Source organism: Sarcophilus harrisii, chromosome X (genome assembly GCF_902635505.1).
Source record: "Sarcophilus harrisii chromosome X, mSarHar1.11, whole genome shotgun sequence".
In the NCBI taxonomy this organism is placed as follows: domain Eukaryota; kingdom Metazoa; phylum Chordata; class Mammalia; order Dasyuromorphia; family Dasyuridae; genus Sarcophilus; species Sarcophilus harrisii.
Genome location: NC_045432.1, coordinates 14,949,425 through 14,975,523, shown reverse-complemented (window position 1 = coordinate 14,975,523; position 26,099 = coordinate 14,949,425). Strand labels below are relative to the sequence as shown.

General features: G+C 43.2%; 1 protein-coding gene across 1 annotated transcript in view; it reads right to left on the bottom strand.

Annotated features, from left to right (window-relative positions):
* Positions 1–25,445, bottom strand: part of RBM41 (RNA binding motif protein 41) — a 35,079-nt gene extending 9,634 nt beyond the window's left edge. The window contains exons 1-5 of the mRNA XM_012553194.3: positions 25,168–25,445; positions 13,798–13,914; positions 13,371–13,563; positions 12,312–12,516; positions 5,807–6,216 (exon numbers count right to left, since the gene is read on the bottom strand). Of these exons, the coding sequence (XP_012408648.1) occupies positions 5,807–6,216; positions 12,312–12,516; positions 13,371–13,563; positions 13,798–13,914; positions 25,168–25,175 (933 nt within the window). The 5' untranslated portion in view covers positions 25,176–25,445. The remainder of the gene's footprint in view (positions 1–5,806; positions 6,217–12,311; positions 12,517–13,370; positions 13,564–13,797; positions 13,915–25,167) is intronic.
* Positions 25,446–26,099: the final 654 nt, after the last annotated feature.

Genomic DNA, 26,099 nt, shown 5'->3' with positions numbered 1-26,099 from the left:
GGCCGGATTTGAAGTCCCAAAGATTAGTCTTCCTGACTCCAGGCCTGGCACTCTCTCCACTGTGCCACCTAGCTGCTCTTCTACTGGATCATCATTCAGCCCTTCAGCATCGCTCTACTCTGAAGCTTTATCTCCTGGACCCTCCTCTTTCCTTTCTCTACATTTTTTCTTGGCTCATCTCATCAGCTCCCATGGGTTCAAATGCTATCTTCATGCAGAGGATTACCAAATCTAAATAACCAGCCCTTACCTTTCTCCTGAACTCCATTTTCACTATTACCACTTGCCTGTTAGATATCTCTCTACCTGCAATGTCTAATAGATATATCAAGCTTAACACGTTCAAAATGGAATCCGGGTGTCTCCCCTAAACCCATTCCTCCTCCAGTTTCCCTCATTTTAGTTGCGGGTGTCCAGGCTCACCACCTTGGATCTTGATCAGTTGCCAAGTCTCGCTGATTCTTCCTTTACAACATCTCTCATGTCTTCTTTCTTCTCCTCACTCACAGTCACTACTCTGGTGTATGCCCTTATTGTTCTCACCTGGAGACACTTGGTGGTGTCTCTGCCTCCGGTTTCTCCCCTCTCTGCGATATTTTCCACACCAGCTAGAGATTTCTATTTCTAAGTCACGGGCCTGACCATCCCAATCTCCTATTCTAATATCCTTGATTGCTCATTATTATTACCTCTAGGATAAAATAGAAGCTTCCATTTTAAAGCTCTCCCAACAAAATTACAGGTTTATATTACATTTCTGCTAAACCCGCCTCACTCCTTCCAAAGCGACCTGCCATCCCCACTCAGTTTTCATGGCTCTGCTCTCTTTTATTTCTCCTCCCATCTGATTAACATCTTTCAGCCTCTCCTTTGCAGGATCTTCATGTAACTCCCAATCCCTAATCCTAGGGACATCCCAGGCTCTGGGCCTATTCTTTCTTCTCTTTTCTCTTGGTGACCATATACAGCTCTCATGGTGTTTAATTATCACCTCTAGCCAGATGACTCCCAAGCCAAGACAGTATGCATTTATTAAACACTTACTATGTGTCAGCCACTGTGCTAAGTAAGCTATGGGGATTACAAAATGGCAAAGATCTGCCCTGAAGGAAGCTCACGGTCTAATGGAGGGGCTGGGAGAATACAATGTCCAGCCTATACATCTGTCTTCTGAGCTCTAGACTTATGCCTGACATTTCCAAAGACAGATCAAACTTAACACGCCCCAAATAAATTTCATTATTTTTCTTCTCTAAATCCACTCTCTTCCCTCTGTCCCCCATTCTTAGCTAGGGTATCACTATGAGTTCAGTCCCCCAGGCTTGCACCCTTGGAGGTCATGCTTAAGAAGTTTTTTCTCTCCGTCTTTCAAATTCCACCATCTGTCATGTCTTGATTTTACCTCCACATCTCTAATGTCCATCCTTTTATTCCCTACTCTCCTAGTCACCCCCATTGTCTAGGCCCTCGATGAACTATTACATTGGCCTTCCTTCTAAATGGTCTCCCTGTCTCCAGTCTCTCCCCTCTCCAATCCAAGCTCCACACAGCTGCCAAAGTGATACAATGGAGTCCCATCGTATGCGCACCTAACTCTGGCAAAATCAAAAGGAAAAAAAATCAATTAAAAAACACAAGCAATTCCTTTCCCCATTGCATTCAGTGAGTCTATTTCCTCCCCTCCCTGCCGCCCCCAACAGTGAGCATGAGATGAAAGACATGAATGTGCTCTTCCTCTACTTGGCTTCAGTTGCTGTGGGGTTCTTAGAGCATGAGAACAACTCCAGAATCTCCTCATTAGCCCCACAGGCTCTTCATTCATTACCAGCACTTTAGGCTTACTAAAGATGAAGGCAACAGCCCCCGTCAGCCTTCCTGAGGGGCCCCTGCTGTGCTTCCCTTAGCTTCGATGTGGCCTCTCTTGCTGTTGGAAGGAGACCCAGAATTGGGGTCATTTAATAGAATCGCACTTACAACACCCAAAGTATTTTGAAGAGTATTATTCCCTAATCCTTACTTTTCCTACCAGCTAAGGCTTTACCTGGGTTTTTTCTTCTTCTATTTGAGTAAAAGTTGTGGTTATGCTCTACTCCTCATTACCAGATTAGTTGGTGCAGGGAAAATTCCAACCTGTGTCTTCACCTTTTCAGGGGAACCATACGCCGATATCGATTGTTTCTTAAAAAAAAAAGAGATCTAGCCCCTTACACAGCTCCAAGGATTTAAAGACACTCTGCTGGACTTTTTGAATGACTTAATGGACTTTAAAACATTCTTCTTGCCAGTTTTTTTTGCTATCTAGACACTGCCTTGGAAACCAAACTGTGTAAGATGCTACTCCACCACTGTGTTCCTAAAGTACAGGCCTGAGCATGCCATTCCCCTCACCAAGGAGCTTCAGTGGCTTCTTCCTTTTATCCTCTGGAGGATAAAATACAAGCTCTTTATTGGAGCATTTAGAATGCCTTTAACAAGCTGGCTCTGACCCATATTCCTACACTGATTCTCCATTTTTCCTGCTACCATGTTCCACCTCCATGCCCTTCCACAGGCAAGAGTCCCTCATGTTGGGAACACTCTCTTCCTTTGCACTGGGAACTCGGCCCAAGTGCTACCTTTTGCATGAAACTTTTCCCAGGACCTTTGCTTGTAATGCTCTCCCCCACCTCCCCCAAATCACTCTATTTTGAATTTACTTATCGAGTATATATTGCTTTCACCCAATAAACCGAGTGTTTCATTTTTGTCATTGTATTCCCAGTGTCTGGCATGGAGCCCGACACAATGGAGGCGATTGAGAAAGGCTCGTTGAATTGAGTCTAAGTCATGCCTCTGCATAGGGTTACAATGGAATACACGACCTCTTCCTCTCTGCCTCTTAAAAATCCTTCCATCCCTTTCAAGGTTCACTGTAGGTGCCATCTTACATAGAAGGTGAGCCTAGCTACTCCCCACCCAGACCTCATGCGTACTGTTAAGCAGCCACTTCCTAATCTCCCTAAGGAGAAAGCAAGCTCCTTGAGGTCAAACGATTATCCTTTTTTTTGCTTTGCACTCCTAGAATTTAGTAGAATGCTCTGAGCACAAGAGGTAAATCAACAACATTGGCTGAAATGAACTGAAGTCTTGGGGGTAACTGAAAAATAGATTTCCAGTATAATGAAGGATTCTCAACCAGATGATGGTGATTCTCCATTTTCCACATAAACAAAAAATGTAACATGCTGCAGAACAAAGAATTCGTAGCTGAGACCTGCCTGCAAGTGAGTATTGCTCCAGACTGTTGGCAGGTCGCACTCACTCAATTTGTACAGCTCCAGGAACAACGAGAACAACTACTAAGTGCTTCACGTTCGTTACCTCGTTTGATCCTCACAACAACCCTGTGAGGTAGGTGTTCTTGCTATCCCCGTTTTATAGATGAGGAAACTGAGAGGTTAAGTGACTAGCCCTAGAGCTACTACGTGTCCGAGGCACTTGTTGACTCCAAGGTCAGTGCTCTAGCCACTAAGCCAGCTAATTCCTTGCTAAAACCAGAACTCACTTGTCTGAAATGACTTAAGTGTGGTCAGCTCTTAAAGGAAGAATGTCATCCTGTGACTTAATTGAAGTCATTTCTAAAGGTAAAGGAAAGGATCTGAGCTTTTAAGTACTCAACATGAAGCATCGTTAAGTGAAAGTAATTCTCCTGGGTTATTTTCTTTTTCTTTTTTAGGAAAAAGAAGTGAATAAAGTTGGACCAATGTTCTTATGCTCCAGGAAAGGTCCACATCGAGATTTACTTCTCTGATCTGTCCCAAACAAAACCTTCAAGTCATAAGCAAGAAGTAACAGCAAAAATCTTTTAGAAACGAAGTCCTCAAAAAGATGTTGCGTTAACACCCCTCATCTCCAATGCTCCTTCTATGATACCGAAGGATTGCCAGCTGGAGGGGCTAGCAAATGCTAAAGGAAACTCAGCATCCAGCAAGGTCTGGAAAACTAGAACAAAACATGGAGCCAAGTAGAAGAAGAGATTTAAGAGGGATAAATGAAAAGTATTAAACTTCCACGGCTTCAAAAGATCAACTTCACAAGCATTAAATGGGGGAGACCTGGTTAGAAAGCAGGTCTCAAAAAGATCTAGGGTTTTTAACGGCCTACAAGCTCAACAGGAGATAATCATGTGATGTGGTAGACAAGCTGCACACAGACACATATGGTTGCCAGGAATAAGGGGCAGTAGTCCTAGAGTACCCAGCTCTGTCCCAGACCAGATCTGGAGGGCACCGATTTTAGGAAGGACACCAACCAATAAGCTGGAATGCATCCAGAGGAGAGCAATGGGGCCAGTCAAGGGCCTTGAATCCCTGTCATTTGGATGGGGATGTTTATCCTGGAGAACAGATGAATTAGCAGGACCATGACTGGCTCTGAGTATCTGAAGAGCTGTCCTATGGAAAACAGATTAGCCTTGCTCTGCTTGGCCCCAGAGGACAGAATGAGAAACAATGGGTAGAAGTTGCCAACTTCTGAGATCCAACAATAAGAACAATTTCTAAGTAATAAGACTTAGGTAGATGGAACTGTCTTTTATGAAACTGGGAAATCCTCCTCCCTTTCGCTGGATGTCTTTAATTAGGCATGGCCTATGGAACATGATAAAGCCGTTCCTTTTCAGGTACAGGCTGGCATATCTAAGGAGTCTTCCGACTCCAAGATTCTGTGAGCCTCAGTTTTCTCATCTGTAAAATGGTAACACTTGTATTACCTATACCTCATAGGGTCAGCGTGAAGAAAGCCTTTGATGTTTTGTATCTTAAAGCCCAATAGAAATATGGATTAGTAATAATATCTTCAACTTGACTTCTCAGAATCTTTTGTCCTTAAAGGCACAATTCATATAGCACCTCCTGCAGGAGATCTTCCCTGATTTCCCCTTCCTTCCTCCCGACCCCCCCTCCCCCACTGGGCACTAATGCCTCCCATCCCCACAGTTACCTTGTGTTTATTTTGTATCTACTCCTATGTGTACATATGTTGTCTCTTCCAATAGAAGGTGAACTCCTTGGGGACAGGAGACATTTTACTTTTGTCTCTGCATCCCCAGCACCTGGGAAGGTGCTGGGAACATGGATGGCTCTAATAAATGCTTGCTGGTTGACTGGCTGATAAGCTCATTATTAGGCACTATAACCTAAATTGCCAGTTACCTTGGATAACAACAAAGCTGCCCTGAGAAGAAATTCTTCCCTATCCTCTGGAAACTTGGCTAATTAAGGCCATGCTGAAGAGACAAGGCCATGGGGCTGCTCCAGCCAGCAGCCAAGCACCCGAGTAGGAGGGGGCTCTACTGTTTACTACGTCCACTAGATGGGATTGTTTCTCGTAAAAGTAACTCACATTTCCCTAGCACTTTAAAGCTGGCTGCCTATCTTGTCCCAGGGGACCGGATGTGATTATTTCCTAAACTCGGGACTTCTAACCCAAAATAAGACAGTGATTCTCATCAAGAGGGTCATGCTTACAATGCCAAGGGTGGCCAAGGGAGGATCAAGAAAGGATGATCAGCAGAGCCTAAGGCAGCCAGCCGGTCTGCAAAGCTATTCCTGGGGATGTTCAAGAGGAGAATACATCCAGGACCATAGGCTACATGATCTCTTGGAGCCCTCTCCCTGACAGATGAGGGTGTGGCTCCTCAAGCTGAAGGCCAACCCAGTTGCTATGATGTCATGACTTCTGTCTCATTACAAGGCCTAACTACAGTCCCTTCCGTGGACAAAAAAGGAACGCAGCCTACGTGTGCGAAGCTTGCTTTGGCCTATACCTTGTTCGGCTCTCCAGGATTGTATGAAGCAAACATAGGGATTTTTCGGATGTCCTCCTCTGACAGGCGATTTCTCTTGATCTCATCTTCTGGGACAAACTCCACTAGTTCTGTCACCTTCTTGGGCCCAGTAAGACAATGCTGAGACTCACATTCAATAGCTTTCACCACATGGAGGCTAGGCCCCTCAGCCTGTGCTGCCTGGTTTCCCTGATCCTTAGGTACTGACAGGTTCTTAGCTGTGACACTAGTGTCCACTAATGCATCTGGGTCCAATGAGGGGGAAGCAAAGGGTTCACCTCTCATAAGCTGAGCCTCTTCGGGATGTGGTTTGGCCATCATCTCTTGGTAAACAGTCTCCAGATTGTTAATGGGGTCCTTCTCAGCCTCTAGCCTCTTATGGGATTCACCTGAATCAAGGCAAAGAGGAAGAAAAGTTATTCAAAATCCATTATAGCTCACGACAAAAATCAACCAATGAGCCCAGGCCCTGAGACTCGGGAGATACTCTGCTGAGGGGCAGCTCTTTAAAGCCTGTCATAACTGGCACTAGGAGACAATCAGGAAAATTGTTCTGTGCGCCATTTTCAAAATGTATTTGATTATATCCAGATCTTTGCTTGTTATGTGTATCGTTTTGAAAACATATTTGGTTATATCAGTCGCTCTGCTATACAAAACAGATGTGTTCGATTGAAAGCAAAATTATTTATGCGTCTTTCCATATGGTAAGATTTCAGGTTAGGGAACCGAAGATAAAATCAGCCTAAAAGGGCCTAACGAATCAAACTTTGAGAAAATTTCAGGCAATGAGGCTATTTCCTGACTTAACTCCCAAAGGAGGAGATCTCCCGTCCCAGGCAGTGGAGCCAGGTGGCCGAGCAATGGACTGCTTTCCATATGGCAGTCTCTTGGATCTGGCAGAACACCGTCCTTTGCCCACTGACTTTCACTTCTAAATGGCACGTGCCATCCCACTATCCTTTTCAAAATGGAAATGAATGGGAAATTAAGGATATTTACAGGGTGTCCCAAAAGGCTTAGTGCAATTGTAAGCTTAAAAATCTACCACTACCCTGACTTTTGAGACACTTCTTCCTCCGCCTCCCCACATATGTGCATGAATAAACACGTGTAATAATAACAACTAATAGCTATATAATGCTTTAAAGTTGGCAAAACACTTTTTCCATATCTTCTCACTTGATAATCCCTATGTATAGATTCACTGTATAGATGATTTGGCTAGAATAGATTTAGGTCAATGTGTATACAAATTCTACTTTTCCATTTATTTAGGGTTATATAATTGGAAGTAGGTTCTTCAAGAAAAAATGTTGGCCCCAAGGTAATAGTAGCAATTAGCATTAGCAATGCAGTCAACATTAAAAATGTTTAAAGAAAATTTCATTCAATTCCAATTTAAAACATTTGCAAAGCACATGCTTTAAAGGAATATTATGAACAATGAACTGTATTGGGGAGTAGCGTAAAAGATCTAAGTAAAGAGATGAATGGATGACCCAAAAGGCGGTGGGCTGGCATGGAGCAAAAGCTTGGTCTGACAGATGGGTAGCCCACTGGCAACACGAATATCTACTCTATGTCAGGAGGACATGGATGGGAGTTGCTTGAGATGAGAAAGTGTAGATGAGCTGCAATCTAGACCAGAGGAAGAAGTACCTACCTTAATTAGGTCATGGAGTCATTCAAGTATTGAAGAAATATTTAAAGGAAAAGTGATTATTTTCTCAACGATGATTTACATTCATATAGTACTTTGGGGACACAAAGCACTTTATTTATATTATCTCACTTGATTTCCACAATAATCTTATGGGTTTGAAAACATAAACATTTCATCAGAAACTAAGGCTCAGAGATGTTAAATTACTTGTCTAAGGAGTGAGCAAAGCCAAAATCTGAACCCAACTTTTCTCTCTCAGTTCAATAAAAAAAGATAGCTTTAAAATATTTTTTTGTTTTGTCAAAGAGCTGGAAGGTAAAAAGGAAATAAAGACTGGCAGCTTACTGGGCTAGAACTGTGCCACCTGGGATTTCAGGTGTCACACCTGGAAGTATTAAGATTGGGACTTCAGGCAAAGGCCTACAGCTCACCTGGCTGTCCAACAACATGACACTACTCTCTGTCCCGGGCATTTTCTCTGGCTATCCCTAAAGTCGGGAATGTTCTCCCTCCTCTGATGTGACTAGTAACCTCCCTAGCTTTAATTCTCAACTCAAATCCTACCCTCTACAGGGAGCTTTCTCCAAGTCCTTTCCATTCCAATGTCTTCCTCCTTTTTACTAACTATCTCCTGTTTGTCTTGTATAGAGCTTCTTTTGCATATAGTTGCTTGTGTGTTGTCTCCCCATCAGATTATAAGCTCTTTGAGGGCAGGAACTGTCCTTTGCCTCTTCTTTTACTCTCGATCTCAGATTTGTGATTCCTGGTGGCCATATCAATAAAGAGCCAGAAATGCAAGACCCTTGTTCTATGAGCAATTCAAAGGCACCATTTCCCTGCCCACTTGGGGCAAGAAGGAGCCAAGAAGGGAGTGCGGAGAGGGAGAGGGGAAGGGGATCACTCAGAGCAAGGGGACAAGCCACAGAAGGGACAAGCCCCCTTCAAATTCAAGGTTATTTGAAGGTTGTTTCATTGGGTCTCCATAACAACCCTACAGGATAAGTACTGCAGAGTGAACTGAGGCTCAGAGAGACCAAACTAGCTTTGTCACAGGATACAGAGTTGAAAGAGACCTTAGAGATAGTTCAAAGCCTACTTTTTACAGAGAGAACTGAGGCTCCAGAATAGTAAATACCTTTGCTCATGGCTACTCATTGACTTTCAAATTCAACATCCTTCTCAAAGATTCCCATGATCTAGAGCAGGAGTCCTCAAATTACGGCCCGTGGGCCAGATGCAGCAGCTGAGGTCAATTATCCCCCTCCCCCAGGGCTATGAAGTTTCTTTATTTAAAGGGCCACAAAACAAAGGTTTTGTTTTTACTGTAGTCTGGCCCTCCAACAGTCTGAAGGACAGTGAACTGGCCCCCTATTTAAAAAGTTTGAGGACCCCTGCTCTATCCCATTCCCTTGAGGAGCTATCCTTCCTTTGACCCCAGTACCTTCCCCTCAACTCCCTCACTCTCAGCAAATGTCCAGACCTCTAATTTTACTGAGAAATTGTAAACTCCCTCAATACTTCAAAACCCTGCTCTGTATCTTCACGTATCCTCTCAAGAGAAGAAGAGGCCTTTCTCCTTGCCAAAGTCAACCATTTTCACTGTGCCCTCAAGCACATCCCCTCTTCTCCTCTCCAGAAATCTGGCTCATCATTCATTCCCCTTCTTCCTTAACTGTAATGTCTCCCTACTTGTTGGCTCTTTTCGTGTAAGCAAAAACCATGGAAGCTATAAAACAACTTCATCTGATCCTGCCAATCCTTCAAGTTATTGTCCTCTCTTTCAAAAAACTGTCTCCCCCTTTACTTCCTCACACTCATTTCTCAATCCCTCACAATCTGGCTTCTGACCCCACCACTCAGCAGAAAGCCCACAATCCCCAAATCCATACCCCAGGGTCTCATCAGAGTCCTTTTTTCCTGGCTCTCTCTGCAGCCCTGGATGCTGTGTGTAGCAGCAGCACAAAGCAGAGAATACAGGCCTCGGGAGGCAGAAGTATCTGCTCACCTTTGCTGCTTACTGATGAGTGGCCATGACAAAGGTATCTACCATCTCAGAGCCTCAGTTTCCTCCTCTGTAAAAGGTGGGGTTTGGAATAAGACTATCTCTAAGGTCTCTTCCAACTCTGCTTCCTGTGACAAAGCTAGTTTGGTCTCCCTGAGCCTCAGTTTACTCTGCAGTACTTACCTTGCAGGATTGTGATGAAGACCCAATGAAACACCCTTCAAATAACCTTGAATTTGAGCATGAAGCACTGCTTCTCTCTCCTGTCTAACCTTTTTCCCCACTCTCTTTCCCCTCCTAGCCAGCTGTGGCTTGCCCCTTTGCTCTAAGTGACCCCCCACTCCGTTCCCCTCTTGGCTCGTTCCTGCCCACAGTGGGAAGAGAGAAGATTCCTTTAAGTTGCTCAAGGAACAGAGGCCTTGAATTCCCAGCTCTTTATTGGTGACCCTCCAGGGCACCAGGAAATCACTAATCTGAAGTCGAGGGTGAACCTCAGCTATCCAACTCTGCTCCAGGGCACTCTCGCTGCTGAAGGAGCACTGGGTTGCCACCTGCCTCATTGCAATAAGCCTTGTATCATTTCTTCTTGCCGTGCAGTCACTTCTTACGTCTCTGAATTCAGCACAGGGCACTGCCTGGCTTGTCTGTCAAGCTATCACAAGCAACCTGAGGCTTGACGAGAAAAAAACTGCCTTTGATCTATCCCAGAGTGGAATGGGCTGCCTCAGGAGGTAATGGGTACTTTCTCAATGAGCTCTTCAAACAAAGGGATTTTTGTTTAGCTACAGAATGGCTTAGACCAGGGATTCTTAAACTCTTTTGTGTCCTGCGATATTATCTGGAAAGGGCAGAGTGTCTGGCACATAGTAGGCACTTAAAACTACTTATTCCCTTTCCTTCCCCTCTTGGTAGTCTGGCGAGGCTTATCAACTCCTATGTTTATGCGATGTAAAATTTCAGGGTAATTTAGTAACATTAGTTAGACATTAGAGAAAAGAAAGATGTAATTTGTTCCCAAGTTCACAGACTGCCCTTCCCTCAATCAATCCACAAACATGTTGGGAATTTAAACCCCAGGTTACGAAGCGCAGATCTGGACCATCCCTTCCAACTCTCAGATTTTGCTTAATCAGGAATCAGGGCACCTTAGTTCCACGTTCTGTCCCAACACAAATGTCAGAAAATAGTTTTCTTGCCTAACTGCCTCAAAATATCTCGTCTGTTCAATATGATCCTGACCTTTCCCCTCTGTCTCCACACACTTTGAGGTAGCCCCTCTTCAGTAACTAGTTAGGTTCCGGGCCTATTACTCTTTTCACTGCTCAATGGTCTCTTGAAATCTGGCATTGTACACCTAAGGGTGACAAGCCTCCCATCCTGTTAATTCTGCCTTCAAAATAGTCCTTGGATCTTCCCTTCATAATCCTCTCAACTTATACACAACCCTTCAATGGCTCCTCCAAGACCAATAAAATAAAATCTAAAATTCAATCTCTTTAACGTGGCATTCAAATGCCTTCACAATTGGCCCCTACCTATCTTTCTAACTTTAGCTCCTTTATTCCTCTGCCAGGAGTATTACTCTAGGGTACATGAACTTGGATTTTTCAAAACTATCTCACTAAAATTGGGTTCCTTTACAATCCCGTGCCTTTTATTTTATGAATTTAAAAATGTTATTCAGAGAAGGGATTACTAGGCTGGCCTATGACATATACAAAGGGTTAAGAACCTCTGGTTGATGTAAATCCTGTTCCAGCCCAAGTAGCCTATTCATCGGGTCAAAGTTCCTCTGGCCTTTGCTTCCAGTATCGTCCGTCCTTGGAAGTGCCATCCTGTCACTTTCCAGCAACTTCCCAACTACTACTTTTCCTTTATTGTTTTTCAGTAGTGGCTGACTCTTTGTGACCCCATTAGGGATTTTCTTGCCAGAGATACTGGAGTGATTTGCCATTTCCTTCTCCAGTTCCTTTTACAGATAAAGAAACTGAGGCAAACAGGATGAAGTGACCTGCCCCAGGGTCACAAAGCTAGGAAGTGTTTGGGGATGGATTCGAACTCAAGACAATGAGGCTTGTTGACTCCAGGCCCAGGACTCTACTGCTGCAGCGCCACTTAGCTGCCCACTTTTCCTTTAAGGGCTCTCCCTTCTGTGAATCCTTCCCCAATCACCTCATCCTTGAGGGTCATTTCTCTCAACTCCCAGGGCCTTAATTCTCTGTCCAATTCATTTACCAGGCCACCGTGTATTGAGATATGTGTTTGTATGTGTGAGTATGTGTACAGATGTACGGTCTCATGCCCCCAGCAGACTCTATGAACCTCCAAGGCAAGGCCACGCTTTATCACCTGTGTCCACAGAGCTCCCACAGAGCCTTCCACGTGGCAGACACTGAATAAAGTTTGTTGATGGCCATGATGAGAACAGGAAAGTGTTACAGGGACACTGGGCCAGGGGATGGTGATTTAAGAGTCATCTGTGTGTTAAAGGTGATAGCTGGAAACCCAGTTCCCACCTCTGATGCCAGATGCAAACTGGCAGGTACAGTTTTCATGTTCTGCAAGTAAACCCAATTAAGATTAATTTTATAATGGTACAAAATACAACTAGCTGTGTGACTTTGGGCAGGTCACTTAATTCTGATTGTCTCCAAAAAACAAATAAACCAAAAATGAAATACGAGAGCTGTCTACAGAAACCCAAAGCAGTTTGTTCACAAAGGGCATCTCTCGCTCCTTCCCTGCTGACACCCTGATCTGCACTCTGCTCATTTTTTCAGCAGAAGGTCATATTAAAATCAATGGGGACTACACACCTTGGTAATAGAGAGCCCTCAGGAAGGAATGGCGATCATTCCCCTGAAACAAAGCCTTTTCTATCTCCATCTCTCGCCGGCTCAGCTGTTTACTCCCCGCAAACCTCTGGGGCAAGGCCAGAATGCGCTGATGCTCCGAGATCTTCTCTTCAATGTCTCGAAGACGATCCTGTGTTGCTTCAGGGGCTGCTCCCAGCCCTGTACCCTAAAACCAGAGAAAGGGGATTACAGACAGTGAAAAGGTACAGGCAGCAAGTCATGATGCGATAGAGAAGTGGTCAAGCAGAGATAGTGGACGGAAGTTTTGTTTGTTGTTCAGTCATTTCAGTCACGGCTCACTCTTCATGACCCCATTTGGGGTGTTCTTGGCAGAGACAGAGGAGTGATTTGCCATTTCCTTCTTCAGCTCATTTTAGAGATAAAGATCTGAAGCAAACAGGGTGAAGTGACTTGCTCAGGGTCACACAACTAGGAAGTGTCCGAGGCTGGATTTAAATTCAGGTTTTCCAGACTCCAGTCCAGGGTTCTATCCACTGAATCACCTAGTTGTCCCTAGCCATATTTCACAGATGAGGAAACTAAGAGCAAAGAGGGTGAAGTGACTTGTCCAGAGTCACACAACTAGTAAGAGTCTGAGATCAAATTTCAACTCAGGATGAGGAGTCTTCCTAACCTCAAGCCCGATGCTCTTTCTGCTTCACCTAGCTGCCCAAAGAAGGAAGGAAGGGATTTCATCCAAGCTAATTATGGAATTTCTTTATTTCCTTGTTACCAATGTCTCTGGCCTAGAAACTCATGAAGATTCTGACTTAAGGATGTGTCTCTTAAAGGCTCAAAAATGTGAAGATTCTAAATGTCAAATGGAAAAATTCTCTGTCTCCTTAATCTTTAGAAAAATGTGCATCTTAGAAAAGTAAACTTAATGTAACAGGCCTTGGCAGCTGCATGCATAATCCTCTTTTTCCTGTTTTATTACATCTACAGAAATGCCCATTTTATGTATTTAGAGTTTGTCGAGGTCAAAATAAAAATAAATTTAGAAAAATAGAACCTACTGACCTTCTCGGAGGAAGTCCGGTTCTTCCACAGCATAATCTCTCTATCATTGAGCCCCAAGTCCCTCAGAGATGCGATTTCCTGATCGTTCTTCTGCAGTGCTTGAAACTGGGACAAGGTCAAGGCCCCAGCTGCCTCCTCCCCAAAGGGCTTGTACACTGCAGCAGGGGCAAAGCATTGTTTCTTGGATACACACCTGGTAAACAAGTAACAAGGGTTATGACTTATTAAAATAGAAAGAAACAAGGTGCTAGCTAGGCATTAGGGTGTGGGCAGGACAGACTACTTCAGCTCCATCTCAAAGCCTATTTCTAGGCTGAGGCCCCAGGAATCACCACCTCCCACAGAGCTAATGAAGCTAGACTCTGTCCAACATCACCTGAGCTCTCTGGTACCGCTCTCCCATCTTGTTTACAAAATCAACACTTACTCCTCAACGGAAACAGAAGTATCAAGCTGATGGTGAAGGAGGCTCCGCAGCTGCCTCTCTCCTTCTGTTTCCAAGTCCTCCAGAATAAGTTCATCACTGGAAAGGTTGCTATTTATCCTGAAGTGGAAAGGACAAAATAATACAGAGAGAAAATGAGAAAGTGCATATGAGCATTGTTCTCTTCTTCAACTTTAAATTTATTTTCAACAGTTTGTTTGGACCTAGACACTTTCCTAAACGTTTTATGAGATGAGATGGGGACCTTCAGGGCAGTATAACTGTAGACTCACTACCTTTTATCAAGCCCTGTGGCATAGTGGGGTTAGCAAATTGCCTGTCTCTGCTGCCGAGTTAGTTTACAATCTAGGTTGATGACACAAAATTTACACATAAAATGATGACTCTCGTAGGACAGCGTATGTTACGGACAAGTACATGCCATATGACATCAGAGGGAGGGAATGTTTTGGGCTGAGGATAACGGTGAAAACTTCCCAGAAGAGAGGAGTTTTGATATGACAGTGACCAAGGACAAGGCATGCTATAGAGGGAGAACAGTATCATTAAAGGCAAAGAAGCAGCAATTTTCATGGAGTGTTTGGAATGAACTGATTGGTCTGGATGGAGTTGGAGAGCTTGGTTTTTGGAAGATTTTATAGGGTATCACAGGTCAGACTAAAAGGTTTGAACTTTTACTCATTTGTATTAGAAACACTAGAAAACAAAGAGTTATCAATAAGGTCGGGGATAAAGCAAGAGTGTCCATTTTGACCACTACTATTTGATATAGTGCTAGAAAAATGCTAACGATAGCAATAAGACAAAAAAGAAAAAAAAAAGAAATTAAGGGACTAAGTGTAGGCAGACAGGAAACAAAATGATTGCTTTCCACAGATGGTAGAACAGTTTCCTTAGAGAATCCTAGAAAGTTAATTAAAAAATTAACTAAACCAATAACTTTGGCAAAAGTGTTGGATATAAAGTAAACCCACATATCCATCAGCATTTCTGTATATTAACCAACAAAACTAGAAGGAAGAGACAGAAAGAAAAATTCTTTTCCAGTGGGGAAGGCAGGAAGGAAAGAAAATAATGCTTATTAACTGAAAAATTTTTAATTAAGAAATTAAAGATGAGGAGAATAGCCAGCCACAAGTCCAAAGGAGCTGAAGTTTGTCTTGACTGTGTTACATGGTTTTAGTTTTATTACTTTTTTTTAAGGGAGGAAATTTTTTTTTTAAGTTTTGAGTTTATCCAGAAATAACAATAGCTAACATTTATATAATATTGTAAGATTATCTCATTTTTTCATTCAATTTATATTTTTAGGTGTCTACTTGGTACTGGGCAATACAATGATAAAAATGACTCAGTCATTATAGGGTATCACAGGTCATTTAACCTCAAGGAGCTTACCTTCTACTAGGGGAAAACAACATGTATACAGAGAAGTAAATACTAAATATACACAAAGCACTGAGGGGAAAGGACAGGAACATTTGTTAACCATTGTTATCAGGAAAGGCCTCTTGGGAAGTACAGATTACAAGACACAGAGGTGAGGAGGAAGAATATTCCAGGAACAAGGGATAGCCTGGGCAAAAGAGGCACTGAGATAGAAGATAAGTGTTAGAAACCACTTTCCAGAATATAGAACATAGAATCAGTCTGGAAAGAGAGGTCAGTTCCAAACTGAGAAGGATTGTAAAGGCCTGAGGGGGAGTTGGTATTTTATCCCAGAAGCAAAAGAGCTTAAAAGAAGGGAATGGTGTAGGTCAAATCTATGCTTTAGAAATACCACATTTGACAACTGTGTGAAAGAAGGAATGGATGGTAAAGAAACTGGAATTAAGAGAGAGCAATATCAGGAGGCTCTTTTGAAAGTTAAGCCTGAATCAGAAGGCATATAAAAAGTTGACAAGTTAAGAAGATCTGATTCTTAGACACAAGTGAGAGAGTATGAGAGAGTAAGAGAGTTATTACTATATTATATAATATATATATAATATTTATATAATACATATGACATTATGTAATATATATAACAATATATTATTATAATCTTTACTTTACAGATGAGAAAACCTGGGGTTGAAATAGGCTAAGTATCTGGGCCAGGGTCACAAACCCAGTTCTGAGCGTTCTTTCCACACAACCACCGAAAGCCATAGAAGATTTGTGAAAAGGAGAGTGACACAATTCAAGTGATGCCCAAAGTGAAGGAAGATTAGTTTGGGAACTTGTACAAGGGGGATTATAATCTCGAAATAGCCCAGGTAGGAGATGAGAAGGGCTAGACTAAGGCAGGAGAATATAGGAATGAAGGGATGGATGTGAGAAACAAAAGGGGAAGGAGAATCAACAGAACTTGGGACAGAAATGGAAAGAGAGGCATCAGTGATGATAAAACTGATCATGGCTTTGTAAGGATGATGATGAATTTGATTTTAGCCATGTGGATTTTGAGGACCAAAGAGATAAATTAAAAGTAAGATAGAGAAGAAAAAGCAGAGGGTCTACCAAGAACATTTATAATTTTTCAACTTGGGTTGTACATAAGCATAAAGCTCTGATGTTACATTTAGGTTGTACAATCTACTGTACAGTAGCTGGAGTCAAATGAAGCTTAGAAGATAACTAATGTATGAAGAAATGGCAGAGCAGTTTAGGTACATTTACAAATGTATTCAGAAACCATCCCATGTTTACTACATGGGAAATTCTTTTTAAGTGTTCTTTTTCTGAATTGTCAACTTGACAAACACCAACAAACACGAACATTTCCATATACCAAGATCAGAAAAAGAAGCTTGTAGATGAAATTGTGAGTCTCTATTCTATATAGCTTGGATTTTTTAAAAATTATGGTCAATTTAATATGGTAGTTCCAACACTGTCCTCTTTGTGTTCCCTTCTGAACTTGTTTTTTTCATTGTATTTTAAAATATTTCACAGACATTTTCTTTCAATTCTCCTTCTTTTGTATTACTATTACTACCCACCTCTACTCCCTCCATAATTCCCTCCCCCCCAAAAAATTAACTCCCTTGTAACAGAGAATTGTCATGTCTGAAAACGTAGGCTGCATCCTGTATTTCCAGTACCCCATCTCTCTGCCAGGAGGTAGGAAGCCTACACAAGGAAAAGTACTGAAGATTACTTTCCTTATAAAGCAGTTCTTTCCTAAGGGAGATCTCTTCTCAGTCTATTATTCTTCTTGAACCGTGTAGCATTCTCCATTGCTGATGAGTCCCCCCACCCCTCCACACACACACCCCAGCTCTTGGTTTCCCCACATGTCACACTACCCTTCTCTCTCTTTCATTGGTTCCTCACTTCTTCATACTTCTTTCTCCCTGGACTACTTGCTCAAATACCTCATCTATTCTCACTCCCTCAATGAGCCCCTTGATAAAAAAGGCTTTGGACCCAGGATGCTTAAAAAGAGGTTTGCTAAATTCAAATGACTCTCAAATCTGTATGTTGTTCAAGGAAAAACGTCAAGGAGTAATGAAATGATCACATGGCAGGCAGGATGGAGAATCAATATATCCTTAGAAGATAAAGGTACTCTTAAGAAGGGTAAGGCAGAATCACTGAGGCATGACCAAAAACATCTGCCACAGTCCCTTGTATGGAACATTCCTTCTCAATCCAACTATCTACATAGCCTCCAATGTGGTCTTGCTGACTCTAGTTTCTCCCACCCATTTGTCAAACAGGTATTCCCAAAGCATAGCTCTGACCGTGTTATACCCCTGCCTTAAGCACTTTTGTGTCTAGTAGGTAAAACAAATTTCTCTTTTGTTGGGAATTTTAAAACCTCCTCAGTTTGGTGCCAAGAGAGCTTTCCAGACTAATTTCACATTATTCCCCCTCACTAATTCTACATTCTAGACAAAATGATCTAATTGTGCTTCTCCTCTCTCACTTGCATGTCCCCGTACCTGGAATGCCCTCCCACTTCATCTTCTCTAGCTCCCTTCAAGGCTCAGCTCAGATGCCACCTCCTTCAAGAAACAGATACCTCACTTCTCCCATCACTATGAATTTATTTTATACGAAACTTAAATTTATTTACCTATGAACAAATTATATTCCAGCAGAAGACTGAAAATGCTTTGAGGGCAGGGAGTGAGCCATTTTGTTTTACTGATTAATCCCTTTCCCAAGAGCCATGTATACATAGCTATTTGGATATGTGCTCCTTCTCACTGTCTTCAGCTAGATTATCATTGATAGCCCACTTGCTATCTATATATTCATACTACAAAGGCCCCCTAACTGGCCATCTGGCTAGTCTATCCCCTCTCAATTATTGAGGATAATGTGTGTAACATAGGTTTCAGTTGCTCTTTAAATATTTGATAGAATTTACTTGTAAATTTATATAGCAACTTCAGTTTGGTAAAATGCTTCACCTATCACCTCATTTGTCTCAACCCTATATACCTCAATCCTCACAACTCTGTAAATAAGGTACTATTCTTATGCCCATTTTACAGAATCCTCAGCAGCAGATAAATGTCTTGTTACTAGACACCCAGTGTCTGAGGGAGGGCTGCTCTTGGTTAAAAAACAGAGAAATAGATAACTGGAAAAACTAGCAAGGGAGAATTAAACACTGAAACAACATTCAATAAATCAGAAAACACAAATTGCACAGAACAGAACTCCCTATTTATTAAAAATTTTTGGGAAAACCAGAAAGCAGTCTGGCAGAAAATCAGGCTTAGACCAATAGCTTTTGCTATATTCCACAATAAATTCAAAATAGCTACCTGATCTTAATATTAAAAACTAGAAGAGCGAACCATTTACTTTCATGTCTACGGGCAGAAGAGAGGAGATTACAACATAAAATGGATAACTTTGAATAAATGAAAAGTTTCCGCAGGGACAAAATTAACGCACCAAGATAAGAAAGGAAGTCATCAAACAGAGAAAAAAAAAATCTTGGTATCAAATTTCTCTGATAAGGCTTTAGTATCCAAAATATAGAAAGATATTAAATATATTAAATACATATATTAAATATATGAAGATATATAAAACCCAAAGCCGTTTCATAATAGATAAGTGATCTAAGGATATAAACAGTTCTTAAGAGAACTGTAAACAAATCACAATCATATGATTATCAACAACTGTTTATATAAAAAAAACTGCTCCAAATCATCAAGGTTAATAAAAGAAATGTAAATCAAAGCAACTTTGAGGTTTTTCCATCATACCCAGGAAATTGGCAAAGATAACAAGAGATAGTTGGTGTGGAAGGGATTGTGATATAAGGATTGCATTGCTAGTGGAGTCCTGAATCAGTACAGGCATTTTGGAAAGTAATTTGGAATTATGCAGAGTGGCTAAAATGTCCATACCTTTTGGCCTGGAGATTCTATTACTAGGTATATTCCCCCAGGAGGCCGTGGATAAGAAGAAAATACCCATATATATCGAATTATAGTATATAGTATCACTTTTTGTGAGAACAAAAAATTAAAAACAACATAGGTGCACCCACCAAACAAAATGTGGCACATGGATGTAATGGAATAAGTCCAAATGCTGAATACAGAAAAGCATGGAAAGATTTGCACGGACTGATGTAGAATGAAGTAAGCAGAGCCAAGAAAACAATATACATGATTACAACAATATAAATGGAAAGAAACACACACACACACAGAGAACAAAAACAAATGCTGCAAAATCACAAAGAACAAATATGACTCTAACAAAGACATAGGACATCCTGAGCCCACTCCTTGGGAGGGTCCATGTGATCTGGTTACTAGGTGGAGTTGGCAGAGAAAGCCTGAAATACTGATAAGATTATAATACTCTGAGGCAAGCAGGGAAGGGGATCAGCTCAGCCTTACAGTACTATCCCAATGAAGGTCTTACAATATCTAATCAGAAAGCCAAGTTACCATGTCAACGCCCTGAGGTTAAATGGTTACATTTCCCTATAAATCTATACATGGCCTCTTTGCTGAATCCCTTTTGGGTTAGTCACCTTAGGGTCCTGCCTCGTGCTGTCTTTCTCTTCCCCCACTGCATGGCTCATTCTTGTTACCTGTAAGGAACTCTTTTAAGAGTGCTAAATCCCTTTTAGGATTTAGCCTGTCTTTCATTGTTATACTCCCACCTCATGGAGATTTCTTCTGGTTAATTTGGAGTTCCAATAGGGAACTTGTCTTTTTCCTTGTTAACTGTTAAAACCCCTTTTGTTGCTAACTACAGGCTCTCCCAATACTACTTAATATTTACCACTCCTAGTGTTTATTTTACCTCTTCAAATGGGTGTGATCACAGTGTATATGCTTTCAGATTTTTTTGATGTACTGATCATTTTTGCTGGTTTTTTTTTCTCTTAAAAATGCTATTTGTTAGATGGCATGGCTCTCTGGAAGGGCTGAGGAGGAGAAGCACTGGTGGAAATTTTGGTGATTTAAAGAAGAATTTATTGGGGCAGCTAGGTGGCACAGTGGATAGAGCACCAGCCCTGAAGTCAGGAGGACCTGGGTTCAAATCAGACCTCAGACACTTCTTAGCTGTGTGATCCTGGGCAAGTCACTTAACCCCAATTGCTTCAGCAAAAACAAACAAAAAAAGAATTTATTTCTATGTCTGGATCAGGATTTTTTCCCCCTTTCTCCTCCCCCCCCCCCTCCCCAGCTGTTCCTTCATGGTTTGTTTAATCTCCCTTTCTGAGCCTGGGTTCTTTACAATCTCTATTTTCTATTTTTATTAATTTGTACATTCCCTTAAAGAGGAATTATTCAGTCAGATGGTCTGAACAGTGTTGTAGCTCTGCTTACAGTTTGCCAGAATAAGAAGAGGACACCAGTTTTCCAGTGCCCCCAGCAATGTTTGCTGTCGTGACCACCACTCCCTGTTAAGAGTTGCATCTTATTCCTTTCCCATCCCTACAGCTGCCGCTCCCCTCCCCCCCACCTGGTGCATGATGGATATTCTCTTTGGATATCTACTTACAAGAATACTCCATAGATATGAACTGGCTATTGAATGAACACTACTGTAGACTTTCTACACAGGAAAAGCTGAATGCAGCCTTTTAACAGGCGAGGGTATTGGAAAAACTGGTGAGAACTCTGGACCAGCTTATTCTCATGGCTGCCTAAAACAGCCCATCTAGTTCTTATTGTTAACCATGATGGGAACTTCCCAGACTGTCTTGATTAGCATATTTGAGACGGTTCCTTGATGGGAACTCAGTTTTCCCAGACGGTCTTAGTCTCCACATCTCAATACACATCCTTGTTACTCCCTCTGAGCCACCAAACTCTTTCCTGATCCCTCCCCTCACTCCCTAAATCAGGTCCCCACCCCCACTCATCTGTCTCCCCAGAGCTATAAAAGTCCCTCCCAAAAGCAAATTGCTCACTCAGTTATGATTCTGCCTTGCCTAGTCATATTTGTTTGAGCCTGTGTGCCATGCGTGTAAGAAAATAGCAAATCTCTGTTACCTGTGATGCGTGGCTTGTCACGGTTGCTCCACGTTAGGAACTGAATCTCCATCCTATTATTTTTATTATTAATTATTCTAATTAGAAGCATAATTACAATTATGCTCTCCCCAATCTATTTCATATTGCCACTTCTGGCACCTTTATTATCACTTCAAAAGTCTACGTAATAAATGTAATCAATAAAAGCTTTTGACCCAGAGGTTATTATACATTGGTACAGGGTGGTCAAGACACAAACTTCATTAAATAAATGATTAAAGGAGGCTTAGGAAAAGTAACCAGGAATTAATTCATCACATGGAAAAGCTGCCCAGGTTTGTTGACAATGAAAGAAATTTCATTAATTGCTTATTAAAATTCATAAAAATCCATACAATTATTCAACAAGCATTTATCAGGAATCTGGTAGGCATAAAACATGGAAGCAAATATTGCTGGGGGGGCACTGGAAAACTGGTGTTGTCTTTTTAAAGAACATTCTGGCAAACTGTAAGCAGAGCTAGAACACTGTAGAGACCACCTGACTGAGTAATTCCTCTTTAAGGGAATGGACTCCAAAGAAAATAACTAAAAAAAAAAAAAAAAAAAAAAAAAAGGTGGAAAGATATTTACAGTTGTGCTATCTATACCAATGAAGAACTGGAAACAACCTGAAAACCCTACACTAAGGGAATGGTCAAGAAAATTCTGCTCTGAGAACAAGAAGGGACTCACTGCAACTAGGAAAAATATCAAAGCTGTAGAGCACGGTGATGCATAAAAATATATGGGCACAACAGGGTTAAGTGAAAAACGAAAACACAGGCGAGATTATGGTATTAAACTGAGTACATTAATTACAACTCCTTTACAGGTACATTAAGATTGGAAGAGAATTTGGAAAAATAAAGGACTTGGATGTGGATGGTTATTTTCCTTTTCAAAAACCAACATAACAAGCAAAACAAAATCATCAGCAGTCCTCTACCACTGGGGTCGTAGGAAAGCAGGAAAAATTATCTTCCCTCAGCAAGCAAATGACTAAAGCTTTTCAGGGATTTGGGCTCACAGTTGAAAAATGTTAAATGAGTCTTAAAAAAAAGAATGTTTTTAAACTTTCATGCAATATTTCAATTTCATTTTTAAAAGATCTTACTTAACTTTAAATGATTAAGTCAGACAAGTAGCCAAGTCAGAACACATTAACTTCATTTCTTTTTAGGTGCCTTGATTATAGTAATTTCTCAAGACCAACATTTTTCAGTCCTCCTCAGCCACACAAAGGGACACAAAGGGTCACACCCTAGAGCTCACCAACATCCACAATGGTCCACTTCTATCACGGACCAAGGAATTCCCTAAGACCACAACTTCCTATCATTTCCTGTCTCCCTGGGCATCACTCCCTTAGTGCCCTTTGCCCCTGAGTGGTGGGCCAAGCTCCAGCTCTGGCTCTGAAAGTTTAACTTTACCCCATCCCCCTACTCCGGAACCCTTCAATAACCTGGCCTATTGCCCCTTATAATTTGGCCAAGCCCTTCCTTGGATTGTCCCTACCCAGAACACACCTCTTCTGAGGTCCTTTCTAGCTATGATTCTATGTGTGATCTTAGGCAAGTCACTTCCCTTCCCTGAGCCTCAGTTTCCTCTTTTGGAAAATAAGGAGGTTAGGCTAGATGGTTTTAGAGGTCCCTTGTAGCTCTAAATCTGGGACCCTCTCATAGATTAAGTACCTCGAAGGCAATCTCCCAGCACTATTGTGGGCACATGGTAAACAGTCTGCTAGAACATTTATTTACTTACTACAGACAAGCACTATGTTGACGTGTTGTCAGTCCTACCAATAATTAGTGATACTGAACAAAAGCCAGCCTCCAACGGTTTTTTGTCTCTCGATGCCAGACAATGAGCACAGTGATGGGCACAAGGCGGGGACTTAAATTCTTGCTGCCAGCTAGAATCAGAAGGATATGAAAAAAGTCCCCCAAAGGAAAAATCCCCCTCCTATCAACACCCTTAGATGAAAGATTGCTCCAGATCATTAATAAAAAGAGAAATGCAAATCAAAATAATCCTGAGGATTAAAAACAGCAAATAGGAAATCACAAAAAGATTGGAATAGTCAAAAGTCAGAGGATTGTGGCAAGAGAGGCACCAGAGAGCACTCTCGCTGGAACTGCGAATTAGGATACTCGTTCAGAAAAGCAATGGGGAATTATGTAATTCAAGTAAGTAAAACGTCCCTACCCTTCGACCCCAAGACTCTCCTGCTAAACATCTCTCTCCAAGGAGGTCACAGACAAAAAGAAGGGCTCCACAGACAGCAAAGTATTTACACCGAGCACTGTCTGTGATAGCGAAGAACAAAGTGGGTGCCCATGGCTGGGGGAAGGAAGGGCTCAAGAAATTGTGATACACGAATGGAATGGAATATAACCGGGCTATTAAAAAAAAAAAAAAAACCCGGCAAACATGATGAATACCGAGAAGCACGAAAGACTTGGATGAGCTGATGCAGAATCAAGGCAGCAGAGTCAGGAAAACAATTTCTGGAAAGAATCTCTCACAGAACAATCGAAAATGAATGCTACGAAATGAGAGAGAACAAGCTTGGCCCCAAGAAGGAGCCAGAGAATGAATCCACGTCCCCTCCCCCCTTTCTCTGCAGAGGGGGGAAAGGGGAGGGGGCCACAGGTGTGGACCGTAGCATACATAGCGAGTCGGATTTTTTTCCGATGTATCGATCAGTTTTGCTGAATCTTTTTTTCTCTTCTGCCTCGTCCCCCTCCCTCTTTAAAAAATTCTTTGTTATAAGGGATGGCTCAGAGGGAGGGGGAGGAGGAAGAGGAGGAGGAGGAGGAGGAGGAATGCGGAGGGAGTGTAGGCGAGGTAAAAACAAAAGCTATCGGTGCAAAGCGACAGGAGAAGACATCGACAGACAATCGGGAGGCTGCCGACTTTCGTGCCCTTGGCAGCGCAGTACATTCTGGGGAGCTGGCGGTTTGGGGGGGGGGAGGGAGAGGGAGCGAGCGATCCGAACCCGGGGGGCGACGGGAGGACAAACTGACGGACAGCCAGCCAGAGAGTGTGCCGAGGCAGAGGCGCGGAGGAGGGTTGTGGTCTAAGGGGCCACGGCAAATGGTTATGGCAAGGAGCATTCCCTCCCCCAGACCCCCCCCCTCCCTACCCCCTTCACCCTCCGATTTCAAGGACTAAGCAAGCACCCTGCCATTTTTCTCATTGACAGTCACTCTTTCTTCCCCCAACAGACCCGAGAGAAGGATTTGGAAACTATCGCAATTCGCCCAAATAGCCACCTCGCCGAACTGAGCCGCGATTATGCAACTTAGCCGGAAATGGGCAGCCCAGGGCTGGGGTGGCAGTGGGGTGCCGGGAGGGGGGGGGTGTTAGGGGATCCAATGCGGCTGAATGACATCGGGGAGCAGCTAGCCACGGTCCTTAGGGGAGGCGGGCAGCGTCCACCGCAGTGCCTGCAGGGGGAGCCTCTGTCCCAGCCCCTGGGGTACCCCCCTTTCTCATCTCTGGCTATTGGGGTCTTCGAACCTTCCTAGTTCTCCCCCTCCCCCATATCTGCTTTCAGATTCCTTCAGAACAAAGGAAAATAGAACGGAGGGGGCGAGACGTCCACCGCCCCCGTAGCCGTCCCGTGGAAGCCGCGTCGGGACCGGATGAGGGGGAACTGGCGCTGCACCCCACGTCCCCGCATCTCTATCCCCGGCCACCCCACCCCCGCTCCCTGGGAAGCCGCCTCTCCCATGAGCTCGAAGGGTCCAGTGTGGGAAGGGCTCGGGAGCCTGATGGTCAGTCCCGGCCCGCGAGGGGACGAAACTGGGGCCCCGGGCCCCGCTCCCGAGGCCCCAGCCCCGGGAGCCCTCACCTCTTCATGTTGTCTCTAGAGCCGACGCCGCTGCTGTGCTCTGGATCCCGACGGCTGCGGACTGCAATGCCCACAATGCCTCGCGAACGCCAAGAACTCGGGAAGGCGGGGAACACTGCGGCGTGAGGAGGGGCGCGTGCGCAGTCCCGCCTGAGCGCTTCCTCACTGCAGGAGACCTCACAGGGCGAAGCTAGAGGCCACCGCACAAACTCCCCGGGCCTCGAGCTGGAGGGGAGGGACGTCTTATAGTTTGGCGGCGCTTTTCGTTCTTTTGTATCTTTAGCTCTCCCCGTTCACACCCTCCTCTCTCCACAAGTAATAGGTTAACATGAGCCAAAGAACTTAACTGCGCCCAAGTGCTTCGGGACTGTAGTCCGAGGGTGTGGATTCAAATGCTGCTTTTGCCGTTTATTAGCCTAGTCAAGGCACTTCCTCTTCTTGCTTTCCTCTCCCGGGAAATGAGGAGGTTGGACTAAATGCCCCCGAGATCCCTTCTGGCTCTAGAGCCCAGTTTAGTTCCTTTTCCTAATCCAGTTTAGTCCTCCTTCGGCCATGACATATCCATATGGACTCGTTACCCATAACCCTTTTCTTTCTGGGCCTGCTCACTCAGCTGCAGGGGGTCTGCAAGGGTGGTCAGCCCACACCAAACCTGCTGTATGCCCCATTAACCTCGAAATGAATCCTTAATGAAACCCCTACTAACTCTTAAAAAGGCAAAAACAAGGAACAATCATAACCTAAAAGCATTTTCTCGATAGAAAACATGAACGAGGAGGACGTGACCCTTAAATCTGAGTCAGACACTCCCAAGCTATGTCCCAGTGTGGGTGGAGAGGCTACGCTTAGAGAAATCTAGCAGGTAGGCAAGTGAATAGGGAAACACAAATGCTATGGGTAACCCACAATTCTGCGTGGCAGGTCTGGATGCC